The sequence below is a fragment of the Anarhichas minor genome, unplaced genomic scaffold (genome assembly GCF_050575085.1).
Source record: "Anarhichas minor isolate MPS153535 unplaced genomic scaffold, ASM5057508v1 ptg000012l, whole genome shotgun sequence".
NCBI classification, from domain to species: Eukaryota; Metazoa; Chordata; class Actinopteri; order Perciformes; family Anarhichadidae; genus Anarhichas; species Anarhichas minor.
Window position 1 is genome coordinate 1,937,831 of NW_027466458.1, and position 13,622 is coordinate 1,951,452.

General features: G+C 46.9%; 1 protein-coding gene across 1 annotated transcript; it reads right to left on the reverse strand.

Moving 5' to 3' along the window:
- Nucleotides 1–11,043: 11,043 nt before the first annotated feature.
- dand5 (DAN domain family, member 5) lies at nucleotides 11,044–12,499 on the reverse strand. Its single transcript, XM_076090732.1, has 2 exons — nucleotides 11,681–12,499; nucleotides 11,044–11,386 (listed from the first exon to the last, which is right to left on the reverse strand). Exons 1-2 carry the CDS (start codon nucleotides 12,161–12,163, stop codon nucleotides 11,099–11,101), a joined length of 771 nt encoding a protein of 256 aa, XP_075946847.1. The 5' UTR covers nucleotides 12,164–12,499; the 3' UTR covers nucleotides 11,044–11,098.
- Between the last annotated feature and the right edge of the window lie 1,123 nt (nucleotides 12,500–13,622).

Here is a 13,622-nt window from a genome sequence, read left to right on the forward strand (position 1 = left end):
TAATAATGTTCCGAAAACCAAACGCAGCTTTCAATTTCCAACTTTCCTAAAATGAGACAAATTCAGGTTCGTGGGCTGAGATGCGAGCACAGAAGAATGAGGCCAATAAGAGGAAAGGAAACAGAGGAATGAAAAAGGCTTTGGGAAATAAGCCTCTGACAAGTTCTGCAATTGCAGTGGATATGTGCAATACTAATCTGGGTTCAGCTTTCACCCCAGCAGTATAAAACACTACAGAGCTCAGGTCATATAACTCGCCTTCTCCCACCAGAAAAAAAAGAAATAAAATTAAAATCCCTCCCTGGGTCCCAGAACATGAGTTTAATAGTTATTCTTTTGAGCCTCTACAACTGCTGGGAGCTTGCAAAATAAAATAGCTGTTTTTCTGTTGATCTGTTTACGCTCGCCTGAGGAACTTTACAACCGAAGGAGCCAAGACTCCGACGCGAAAAAAAGAGAGAAAAAGAAACCTTTCTCTCTCTCCCTCACAGCCAAAGTGGACTTATTATGTTACTGATGGCAGAATTCCCAGTGTGGAATTAGGACTTTGAGCTCCGATAACGTTCCTGAATCCCAGCACGGTGCTGCTTTTACTGGTGGTGGTCACACACGGCTTTCTGCCGCGCCCCGAGCCAAACCAGCCGAGGAATTAGTCATTAATAGGGGGACGACTTCGGGCTGCTACTGTTTCCCATGCTGATGAATACAAGAATATAATCGGACAATGATCTTTCTGATGTTGTGGGGGTTCAGAAGAGGTTGTTTTTTTTAAAGTGTGAACGGTAGGCGTTTCTTTGAATTCTTTACCACATCTGTGTTCACCTGTCTCGCCGCCTCACGCGGCCTCCTCACCAGAGATGACGTCGGTTTATTGCATTCAGCAACCTCCTGTTGTTCCCCCGCCGTTTGCTGCATCGCCTCTGTGCCCCTGCGTCGCCGTAGTAAAACAATAGAGTGCAAATCTTCCAATCTCCTTAATGTTCACTAATCTAATGAGTGCGGCAGGGATATTAAGCAGATTGCTGAGTATTACGTTCTACCATTGGAGACACACCGCCACCAGCTATTTTAGCACTTCTGGGCTCTTTATTTTTCTTTCGAAAAAGCCCCCCCCCCCCCTTCAAAAACAAGAAATTGATTTCACCATTATTCCTCCACACTGATCCTATCGGCCCGCTGCGTCTTGGGTAGATTATGATTTGGCGTGAGGGAGAGTGTGGTGACTGCTGAGTGTGGGTGGAAGCGAGTGGGGGTATGTGTGACCGTACACGTGTGAGTGTGTGTGTGTGTGCGTGTGCGCGTGTGTGTTTGATATTAACAAGCCAAGTTAATAAAGGGAAACAATTAGGACATAAAAGATTGACGTGGCCCATCGATTTTAATGTCACGATGAAATCCATTCGACTGTATGTGCCACACACTAACACTAATACACATATAGACATGTACACACTCATTATAGTGGTCTCATTGCTTCCCTCAGGCTCTCCTGACAGGTGTGGCTCCCACACACAGAGATAAACATTCACACACACACACACACACGCACACACACACACACACACACACACACACACACACACACACACACGCACGAATCAGGCCCTACGGGGCATTTTCCCTATCCTGGGACTGCACAATGGGCACTTTGTACACCCCCCCCCCATCCCTCCCAACTCCCCACCCCGGCCCTTACCATCAACCCCCCACCGGCTTCCAGCACATCCCTCTTTAAATGGGAGATTATGCAAATGAGCTCACAGCACCGCGGCACCCCACATATAAGTGATGTGCATTCAGTGAAATCTATAGTCCGTCTATGGGAGCATGCACGGGAGTCAGCGGCATCAATGTTTCTACTCAGTGAGAGGCGGATGTGGCCTAAATACACAGTGCACTTCCCAGGTGTGTGAACCATACCACAATATTTCCTCCATCAGTCACCGGGCTGCAGCGCTTTATTGTTGCTTTTCAGAATATGCCATCAATAACACAACTAAAAATATTTCCTGGGCTTGCAGGCTGATCTCTTGACTCAAGGCTGAGATAATAAAAGACGTTTCTCTGATCTGCAGCAGCTGCGAACGAACGGAAGAGCGTTTATAAATGTGGCGCTCGAAACAAACGAATTGAACAAAGTGGTGAGAACGTGCACATCAAGAAGACTACCAGTGGTGGAAGAAGTATTCAGACTTTAAGTGGAAGTAGAAATGCCACCCCACAAAGACACTCCACTAAAAATGTACTTAAAGTACCAAAAGTAAAAGTACTATTTGTGCCGAAAAACAAACATTATTGGATCGCTATTATTGATCTATAAATATGCGAATACGAATGTTGAGATGGAACCATTTTAATTAATTCATATAATAGTTTAATCTACAAAAATGCATTGTGTTTTATGAACTGATTTTATACAATTATAATCCTAAAAGTATAGGATAGATGTTAAATGAAGAAGTACAATATTTGCCTCTGAAAAGTAGTAATATTATACTTACGCACAGTACTTGAGTAAATGTACTGAGTTACTTTCCACCACTGGGGGTAGAAAATATGATGACCCTTTCATTGAGTACCAATACAAACAACGCAAAGTATAAATACAGCATTTTAGGTAAATATGCATGCAAAATGTTACTTGGTAAAAATAAAACAAAAAATGGACTCAAAAGTAGAGTCCTTGTGCAGAAAAATGGCTCCTCTCAGTGGTATGTGTGTATTAAACTGTTAGATTCCATTAATGCATGATTAATGTGTATAGATATAAATTCATATCAGCTTATAATGCATTGTCTTGTATAAACTCACATAAAACGCTGGTCTGCAAAGTAACCACAGCTGTTGAATAAATAGAGTAGAAGAAGAAGAATAGTATAAGCAGGTAAAGTAGGAGAACGATGCAGGCGAGGGACACACTAATGCTCGCTTCCATAGGGTGCTGATTAGAGATGAACACGCACACACACACACACACACACACACACACACACACACACACACACACACACACACACACACACACAGATACCCAGGCTTGTTACATACAGCAGTTCGGTTCGGGGTCAGGCCGGGACACAGGTTACCACAGGGTTAAAGCCTCTTGCACATGAGAAAAACAGCAGAAACAGATTTAAGAGAGAGGTGGATGCCAAGAGTGCCATCTGCTTTAGTTGCCCCCCCCCCCCCCCCCCCCTTTCCAGCTTCCTCTCTCCCCTCTCCCGTTCCTCCTCGGCTTTCTCCATCTTTGTCTCTCTGCACATTCCCCGGTTCCCGTCTCCCACTACAGCCACATACATATTTTGTCAACAGCGAAATATTACCATTCATTATTTGTTTGCCACACTGCTCCAGCTCCGATGACAAACCAAGATGGTATAGATAGGGGGACGGGTGTGTGGGGTATGGGGAGAGATGGGGGGGGGGGTAAGATAAGTCCAAATCTGGCAACCGTCTCAAGTGTAATGACACCTCCATCTCTATGGAAAACCATCCCCTTTTGTCTTCACTTGCATGGGAGCTCTTTCTTTTTACTGTTTTGTTCCCAAAAAACCCATGGAACATTTGCCAACATTTTTAAGAGCTGCGAAAAGCAGGATTTTTTTTCTTCTTCTTTTTTTTTCTGCTGTTTTTTTTAAGTCTTCCACCTCGCAGGTGTTTCTTTTTAAGGCGTGCTCGACAATGCCAAGCTCGTCTTGGCTCGTCTTGAATGCCGCGGGCCTCGGGGGAGAGAGAGAGAGAGAGAGAGAGAGAGAGAGAGCGAGAGAGAGAGAGAGTGAGAGAGGGAGAGAGAGGTTTGAGAAATCTTATTGATTAGCAGTTGTCGCTTCCCTTTTCTTTATCTCTCCGTGGCTCTCCTTTGCTGCCTCGCTCACTCGATCCCCGCACACTTTCTAAGTGCTGATAGGGGGGATGAGAAACCTTTGTAGGACAGGCCAAGAGGGAAGAAAGGGAGCTAAATAAATCTTAACTATAACTTGAAACCCTCTGCTCTCACAGGAAGTGACAGGACTTGAAGGGCCAAGGAACAAAGCTGCAGCTTTAAGTGAGACTTTTTTTTTTTTTTTTGAATATTGTATAAAAAGTATTTGCGCACATGAGGGCAAGCGCGTATAAAGTCCTCGTGTCAGTAAGTCCGACTTGCTCGAGGCCTGGATGTGTGGTTTTTATTAAGCGGCGTCTAATTTCCCCCAGACCTTTAGGCTAAACACCGGCGCTGATTTATGATGCACGCCTACATGTAAGACCGAACACGGGGGGAATAATCAATCTTATCTCATTCTGATGTGCTCATGTTTGTCCGATTAGCATTCTGTGGGGTAATTGACACAATTGCAGCCAAAGCTCGGATCATTAATGTTAAGACAGATTGCTGCTCGTTAGAGCCACCATGTGGTGCGAACACAAACAGCAGCCATCTTGCTGCAAGTGGAGCTGATAACTGTGTAAGCCTCGTTTAGTCTTAACACAATGTCATGTCGAAAAGGAATAACTACGATGAGTAATAATAAAATCATGTTATTGCCCTTGAGAGAGAAGAAATGATTCAGGTTTTTAAATTACAGACAGAATAAACAGGTGGACTGCCAGTTAGGATCAGTGATACACCGGCTGGATGGAAAGAAACACAGGACAAGAGGGAGGGAGGGGGGGGGGCTCAGAGAGAGGGATGAAAAGAGAGAGCCAGGAAAGAAGTACCATCTGTTTTTTAGGGACAAGGAAGATAAAAATGTGAGCAGCGCTCAGAGGCAGAATGTTAGCAGAGACTCAGGGTGTGAGAGGAGTCGGAGTACTGGGGGGGGGGGAGGAAACTACAAGGGGCACGGAGAGGTAAGGGAGAGAGGGCAGATAAGAGCGAGGCAGACAGATGGGAGACAGGAAGATCAGAGAGGGAGAATTGAGTGAGTGAGTGAGAGAGAGACAGAGAGAGCGAGAGAGAGAGAGAGAGAGAGAGAGAGAGAGGGGCGAGGAGAGGAGAAGGGGACCAGAGATTGGGTCTGGCAGCGGTGTGAGCGCACTGGGCACGCTCACATCGGGAAGGGACATGACTCGACATGCCGGCTCAGCCCAGCTGGGTCAACGCTCTGCACTGCCATGTTGTTTTGGCTTGGCGCTCTCCCCCCCCCACCCCCCCATACAAACACACACAACAAATCCAGCTCAGCTCAGCTCGGCTCGTTCTCCCCGCCTCATATCGAGACGCACACTCAACTCGCAGGCAACGACGCACACGAGCTCACGCCCAAAATGCCACGGTTTTGGCGAGAGCGGGCTGGGCCCGGGCGAGGGCCCCGGACTAATGGAAACGCCAAACTCGTTACTCTAACGCTGGGTGACAAGGGCACCTTGGGCTGCAGATGTTCCTGCTGATGACAGATGGAGCCTGGCACTGCCAGGGGACAGTGGGCCAGGCCTGCGCCAGCTCCGCGCCACCTGCACCCCTCCTCTGTACCCCTCCACACGAACCCAAACATGCACACATACTCGCTCGCTTTCTCACTTGGCCTATCTCTCTTGAACACTGGGCGCAATGCCCCCCCACCCCACCCCCCACACACCCTATGTGTCTGCCTGTCTCTCTCCATCACTCTTCCTCTTTCCCTCTCTCTCTCACACACACTGGCATGCTCCTCTTCCTCCTGTGCCCACTGCGAGGATGACTGTTTGTGGACAGATATCTGACACTGGCAGAATGTGTTGGGTTAAACCGTGCCTGTATTGGTATTGATCCTACTAGCAGACACAACGGACTTCATGACCATAATTTAAGATGAAGAAATGAACAAACTGTTTTGTTTTTTGTTTGTTTTTAAATGTCCGCCGCAGCATCCCGTAGCAAAATGAGTTTACCGTAACATTCTGTCAACGTCATCTGAGTAATTGAGCGCAATCCGCGGCCATTCCCACTTCAGTCCAGATCAGCTAATGCATGATGGGAGACTGTGTAATGATACCATTTATCTTCATGGAAGTGGTGACAGGCTTCTGGAGGTGATTCGCCAGGCCTGGCTCATAGAGACAGTCCACCAGGATAATTTGCTTGATGCCGGTAGTCGCCAGATTACCAAAGTGTGCTCAGCTGTAGTTTTGATGATGGTTGGTTTTTCACGAGGCGTTGGCTTCCTTGAATGTCACCAGCGATGCTTTCCCGCTGTGTCACTACGCGAGGGACGGGAAATTAAACACAGCGTGTACTTCAAAAAGGTTTAATGGCTCGTTTTACACATCTTTTATGTTTTATAACAACCGCACTTTTTACATTAGCGTCTGATCAAATGTTGAAATATAAAAGGAAACGGGCTGCAGTGGATGGACACATGAGGGAGCAGAGGGGAACAGAGGTAAACCCAGGATTCACATCAAAGTCTTTTTTTCCCCCCCTCACATAAAATGGGATGAGATGCTGGAAAAGTGTTCGCACCGCCAGGCCAACTACAAAATCCAGGCACGTCGACCATCGGCCTGCGAATCCAAGTGTTGAAAGAACACCAAGACACCAGATATGTTTGCCGTTTCATAAATTTTGATAAATCTGACCAGGCCCGGTAGCCAAAGTTGTGTCTCCAGCTTGGCCTGCTGCGATCTTTCCCACTGGTGGAATTTGTTGGACTGTGATATTGAACTTCTCCGTGATGGATGCGTATTTTGACATTGAAATCTTCTCGAGGTTCTGCGAGTGGGAGACAACAAAGTGCATGATCATATTCAAAGTCTCGTGGGAGCTCATGAATCTGTCAGCGTTAACACAAAAAAAAAGAACACTGAGCAGATTCCAATGTGGTTGCAGCTTTTTGGAGTGCTACGTATACGCATGACCGCCGTGCCTGTGCTGCAGACCCCCTCCTCAACACTTTCACCGCTCTTGCATCAAGCATGCATCCCTCCCCCTCCCTTTGCCCACTCCATCCAAAAAACCATGTGTGGCGTGTCATTTTAACTCCCTCCACGCAGAAGAAGGGCCCCTAACAAAACAAAACAATTATCTCTCCCCTCGTTAGGACCTGGCTCGCATCCCCTCTCCCTCTCGAAACACCCCTCTTTTTCCCCTGCAGGACCCGGCCTCTGCTCTCCCCCTTCCGTAGCCGTCCCTGCGACAATAAGTTGAGCTGAGGGTCTCTTAAGTGCTTCTGGAGTGGAGCGCTTAGCCGATTTTAGGCTTCATGTTTCTTTTAGAAGGCCTCGGCGAGAGCAGAGGTGCGCAGGACGGCAGAAAGGAGAGGGCGAGGTGCCCACCAGAGAAACGGCGAGACGATGACGATGGGCACGTAGTGGTAAGAGGCGGCGGGCGCTCGTGTGTTCTGGTGAAGGGGAATGGATGGGTTGGCAGCAGGCGGGTGAGCAGGTTTCACCGTGCCAGCTCTTAATTACTTTAATTGGAGTCATTAGCTAAGTGAGCATGAGAGACATCACCTGCACGGCACGCAGGACCGCACCTGCCACAACGACATTGCCATCATCATCGCACTCCAGCAGAGCGTTGACGGACAGCTCGCCGCTCGCCACTGCCGCACTGAGGAAGCACAGTCAAGAGACAATCAGGCACGCAAACGCACAAATGTGATTCTGCAGGTGAGGGGGGTCAGTGGGTCGAATATTTGCCTTCCACTTCCTCAACTACCAGAGAAACAGAAAATCAAAGAAATTAGATATTTTCAGAAAGCATGGAAAGGTAAAAAAGAATCCCATCGTAAAAGACTATCTTAAGTATTAGCAATTAATGTTTCTAAAACTATGCTCACACGCAATTCAATGTACATTGAAGCCCTTTTTGCATGCAGAACTCATTCCTGTCGAACATGCTTTCATTGAAAATCCAACCACATCCCAACAAATCCACAGGTTACAAAGGTGAAAGATCAGCTGTATCAAAACCTTAAACTTCAGAAACAATCAGACACAATACAACAGCAATCGGAAAAAAAAGAAACAAAACCAAATAAACAAGCACCTCGAAACAAACAACGGAAGAACAATACTAAATTCCCACTGGGGAGCAGACTATCAGCAATGCCAACGCCGTCAACAAGACGGTTCGTCAATATGAGAAATCTCCAACCAGACACTCGGCACCAATGCATTCATCGTCTTTTAGCTCTGTGACGACAGACCTGATTGCCCTTCAGCCAAGTTTTCAGACAAAATTCGAAACAAAAAAGAGCAGAGATTTGTCTAACTCAGACTGAAGCCTCATTTCACCTTCAGATGAACTTTAGAATATATATCTGCACCAAACGAGGACTGTGGATTTTGTCTCCCATCACTCAAGGGAACTCTTGAAGGCCTGTATGAACAGGAGGAATGACTACAGCAAGCACAATCTTCAGTGATCATATGGGAACCTGACTTTTGAGACAATGGTACCAGACACTAAAACCACTGTAGGATTGTATCCAATGACAAACTGCTGTCCAGATCCGCAGGCTACACCTTTCTCTGTCCTCCTCTGCACCCAACAGACAGCCTGGCAGGCGGGCTGGCAGCCAGGCAGAATGGCAGTAGGCTGGCAGGCTTAGCCCGGGGCCACCATCTCCTGCAGAGCCAACTCTGACCAGCTGGTCCGGACTAACACCACGGAGTGAGCGCGTACTGGCGTATCAGCAGGGAGGTAGACACCCTCACACCTAGAGGCCGACACCTGCAGCACTAAAAGCCGCACTGCTGGGATTTAGGTGAGAAGAGTCTGTCTGGTCTGTGACTGAACAGGTCGTCACATTTCTCCTGGCGGGCCCCTTTTCGCCATCCCCAATTTCTTTCCTGAGAGGCCTCGATGGACCCCCGTTTCGCTCTCAGTTGTCGACGCCAGATCCGGGAGCCTGATCTGCAGTCCAGGCCCGGTCCAATCTACCGTGGCGGTTTAGCTCCAGCGGAGCCCCAAGCGGCACGGGGAAAATCTGGTGGAGCCTCCCTTTTCCAGCACTGTTCAGCGAGCTAGTTAGCACTGTTTGGTCTACGTGGCCCCGGCTTTAGATACAGAAGGAAACAAGAGGTGTACAGCGTCGAAACAGATCAACCTGGGAATATTCAAGCCAATTACCAGAAGGCGCAAAGAATAATTAACTGTATCTGCCGGCCTAGAAAAACACTTTTCAAAGTTAAACTTCTAAGAAAAACGTGCAAAGGCCTCAAATCCTCCCATCTATAATTCAGCTTCCCCTTGATACACCTTGATTGAACAGATATCGTCTGCCCCCCCCCCCCCCCTCCACCTCTCCTCCACCGCACACAGCTCCCAACCATTTCCATGTCTGACAGTTAAAAGGCCTGCACACAGAGAGAAAGAGCAGGCAGCTCATTGTGCGTTTTAAAGCGCTAACTAGGCCACTTAGCACCCCGTGACGCTGATCTGATCCCCGAGGCGCTGAACTTGGCAGCGGGCCCTCCTTCTTTCGCTCCTTCCTTTCCCCTCGCCATGGGAACCAGGCCATCCTTAATGACGCAGGAGTGCTTCGCCGGATCCCACAATGCAAAGGGGGCTGACATCTGTCTTGCTAAGTGGTGCACTCTCTTGTGCACCTTGTTTGTTCAATCAACAACCCCCCCCCCCCCCCTTCCAATCCCTCCCCCCCCCCCCCCATCACTATGCCCTTTATATATATTTTTTTAAAGACAAAACATTGGAAGAAGAGTGTGCGGAGTTTGGAAAGAACAGATTGAGATTATGACTCTCTCTTCAGCAGCATCATCTCTCACACACAACAGCACAGTGGATTATTACAGATAGAAAGTGCACCATTGTAAAAAGACAGAGATGGATGACTTTGGTTATAGTCTTATACTCAGATTCGGGCATCATACAAGCGACCTTCCTCACTATGAGGAATGGAGGTTGCAAAAGCAGAATTTGATCTGTCAACACGTCTATATGAGCCTCCCAACTACTCCACCTTCTGCATATTCTGAAGAAAAAACCCCAAAAACATTGCCTGATTAAGTGGCCCCTAATTCCTCATAGTTAAGACCTGGGCAAATATTTGTCCCATCAATCTTGAAAAATATAGCCATCAACCAGAGATGTTAATCACATGCTAATGGAATCCAAGGGACTCAATGCACCCCCGTAGTGAAATGAACGCTTTCACTTTTTCAGAAAGCCCACGTGAATGCAAATAGCCATCTAAACAGTCGTTTTGACAGCATGCCAAGACGTCGTAAAGAGCCCCCTTCTTTATGCTCCTCTGGGAATGTATGTAGGGATGTGTGGGATGAGTTCACTTTACCAGGCCCAGGTGCCAGGGTATAAATGAATAATAGGTTTTATGGGTCCTAACTTAAAAAAAAAGAGCACATACGCACATAATCACACATACCCATTCGCTCAAGTGCATCTGTGGTGAATGATGTTTGAATTCCCACAGCTACACTGAAAAGAGATTGGGCATGAGAATAGGTGGTTCCTATACATAATTCAGGGGTCCATGCTGAAACAATTATGTTTGCTTACTGCTGAGTACCCGCGCTCAATAGCTCATTTGCTCTCTAGTTTGGTGCTTTCAGATGTAAGTGCTACGTGCTAAAAGTCGGTGGAACGCGGCTTTTTAATAAAATATAGGAGCCGACACTCGAGCGCTTGAATGCGAGAGTGGGTGGGAAAAAACAACAACACATGCACTTCATGTTTTTACTTGAGCTTTGCATGCAAACTAAATTGCACTTGTAAAAACCAACCGGTGTTGTCAGGAAACTCATTAGCGACGCCGAGGCAAAGGGAATGTGGACAAAAACGACATTTTAATGAGAATATTACAGATCACAATATTTCAGTTTCGATCCATCGAAACACATTTTTGAACAGCAGCACAAGTCCAGTGTGGACGGCTCTGTAAGTTGCAACAGAAAATTGCATGACCAAAATATAGGTCATTTTGTCAGCGATCAGTGGTGGAATAACCCGGCAGAATATCTTACTCTGAATAACACATTCAGACTCTTACACAAATAAACATACAGGTATAAATACTTATTACAGGTGTCTCAATAATTATCACATAAACTCTGAAAAACAATGTCCATATCTTGGCTGAGATTTGAGATTAAAGGTGTCAGTCCACATGAAAATCTTCCCCCGCCCCTCTACTCCCTGTTTTAAACTGTAACACGGTTACAAGTGTGCGGACGCCGCAGCCTCGGCACTCTTTTCCTCTCGGCCCGTCTCGCACTTGCACTCCTCCACCACCATCACCCGCTTCTGCTGGACCTTGGCTCGGCAGCGCAGGGGCACAGCCACGGTGTGGGTTTTGGACGGGGCGCAGCGGGAGCAAGGGGCCCGGTGGCGGAGGGCCCCCGGCCCGGCAAACTCCCCCTCGGACGGGACGAACAGGGAGCTGCACTGGCCGAAACACAGCTTGTTGTGCACTGTTACTGTGTCGCATCCGTCCGCTGTCACGCGCTGGGGGGGGGGGGACAGAGAGGGGCGACATTAGGCAATATTGTCAGAGTTAATTTACCTCTGAGGGTGTAAAAATCAACACTGTGTGTTTATGTAACTCATCACCATCACGGCTAATCCTCCGCCAGCGCCATAATCAGCTTTATGAGTGAGCAGACAGATTATTGCCACTGAAAAATAAACACTTTGCATTGCTTTCTTCTAATTGACTATAAAGAATGCTCATTTGAATGCTATTGGCCATGTGTTGCACAGGCATCTATTTAACAGAGATGGGAAATAAAACCCTCTTACCTGAGTGAAAGGTACCGCAGTGCACGCCTGTTTAGTGTCCTTCAGGTTGATTGGCAAGGACACGCTCATCTTGTCTCCTTTATTAACGGCTCTCTGCCACATCTGCAGGCCTTGCCTCTTCTTCAGTTCCATCTCAGCGGGGATTTTAGGGTGCAGGAGACGTAGCGGACTCACTTGGGCCTTGGGGGCCAGGGCCGGACCTGGACGCCCGTGAGACAAGAAAGCAGGGAAGGACAATCTGGAGCGGAGGGAGGATGCTCTTCTGGGGGTGAGTCCTCCTCTGAAGAAGCCCGACTGGGCCAGGGCACGAGGGTCCAGCTGCACAACCTTCACTGTTCCCCGGACAGGTTCATTCGGTCCGCTGCCAGATGATTCTAATTCCACTCTTGACCCTTTAATAATGTTGTCAAAAGCATTGTGAGGGAACGTAAAAGCTACAGCTGTCCAACTTGATAAAAAAACAAAGCTGATGGGGCGAGCCATTCTTTGACACAAATAGGGACGATTCTCAAAACAGAGTTGATGCAATTCGTTTTTTAAAAGTGACGAAACAACTAAAAAAGTTACAGAAAAAATGTTACTTAGAAAAAAAGAATCTTTGTCTGGTGGTACGGTCCAAGGTTCCAAACGGTAACCTTGCTGTCAGTGCTTTTGTCAGTGTGGTGGAGAGAGTCTTTTATATAAGTAGCTGCCAGTTCTCACCTGTGTTTTAAAGGTGTCGCAATTCCCACACCAGACCAGACATCACACCAAGCTTAAAACTCCAGGTCGTGGATGGTCGCCAGACTGAGAGGATTTCAAGGTGAGTACGGTCATAAAAAAAAAAAAAAACATCTGAAGGTTTGGTCCTTAGGGTTCAAACTAACCTGATTCCATGGATGTAGTTTATATTTCGCTATGGATTTATTTATTCATTATTCACTTTTATTCATTTCCAGCTTTTAAAAGTCTAGTCTCTGCGCTACAGGAAGCATGAGAGCAATTCCTCCAAAAGATATTTCCACTTTTGATGTTTTAATGATGGTGGTGGAGAAAGCTGCCATATATCACTGGAAAATGAGTCACTATGTTGTCCCTTTTAAAGCCACAACCAACGAGCAGATTTAGACTGTTCATCCTGCACACAACAGATGATTTGAAGTCATTACTAAGTAGAATATGCTCAAAACATGCACTAAGGGAACATTATAGATACCCAACTTGCAGACGAGTGGCTCCTTTTCAACCACTGACAGCTAACTTGATGTAGAGGATAAACTTTCACTAAACTCAAACTATTTTGAGTCCCATGGCCACAGCTTCAGGAATACTGCTGCGTCAACAAGGTGTTCCCGTTATCTTTGGTTGTAAAGCAATAATGGGTTTATGTTCTCTGTGAAAACAAGCCATCTCCTGTCCATTTATTCCCACAAGCAGCTCCTCAGCCCCTCCCTTGACGTCCCAATCATTACACCATTAGACTTCGATGCGCTCCGTCACCCGTGACCTGATCACACACACCGGCTGCTGAGGGCCGACTGGCTGACAATGTAGCAACACAAAGGGTGTTTGACTATCTCATAGAGACCTTGGTGTTAACAGGCACTTTTCCACGTCCGTTTCCCATCATCCACCACTTGACATCATGGTTCACAGATGCAAGAATGGGAAATGTAAATTACTTTAATCTGAATACGTCCTAAAATCACTTCTTCTAGCTGCAGAATAAATGTTTTCCACAAGAGGGCACAGTTTACTAAATGTTATCTCTCCTGCCAATCACACTGCTCTCTCACTATTACAGCCTGTTCTAGATGAACTACAGAAGGCATTTAAAGAAGAATGTACCTCCTCGTTTCTCACGCATACTTACAGGATTGTTTTTTTTTTAACATAAAACACTGTATTGTGATGCTGTCTCCCTTTCTTTTACATTGCAAAGCCTCAGTGATAGACTTGATAG

Coding starts and splice junctions, on each gene's coding strand:
- dand5 (XM_076090732.1), bottom strand. CDS start 12,163: ATGGCTCGCCCCATCAGCTTTGTTTTTTTATCAAGTTGGACAGCTGTA. Junction 11,387..11,680: donor CTGCGGTACCTTTCACTCAG/GTAAGAGGGTTT, acceptor CCCCCCCCCCAG/CGCGTGACAGCGGACGGATG.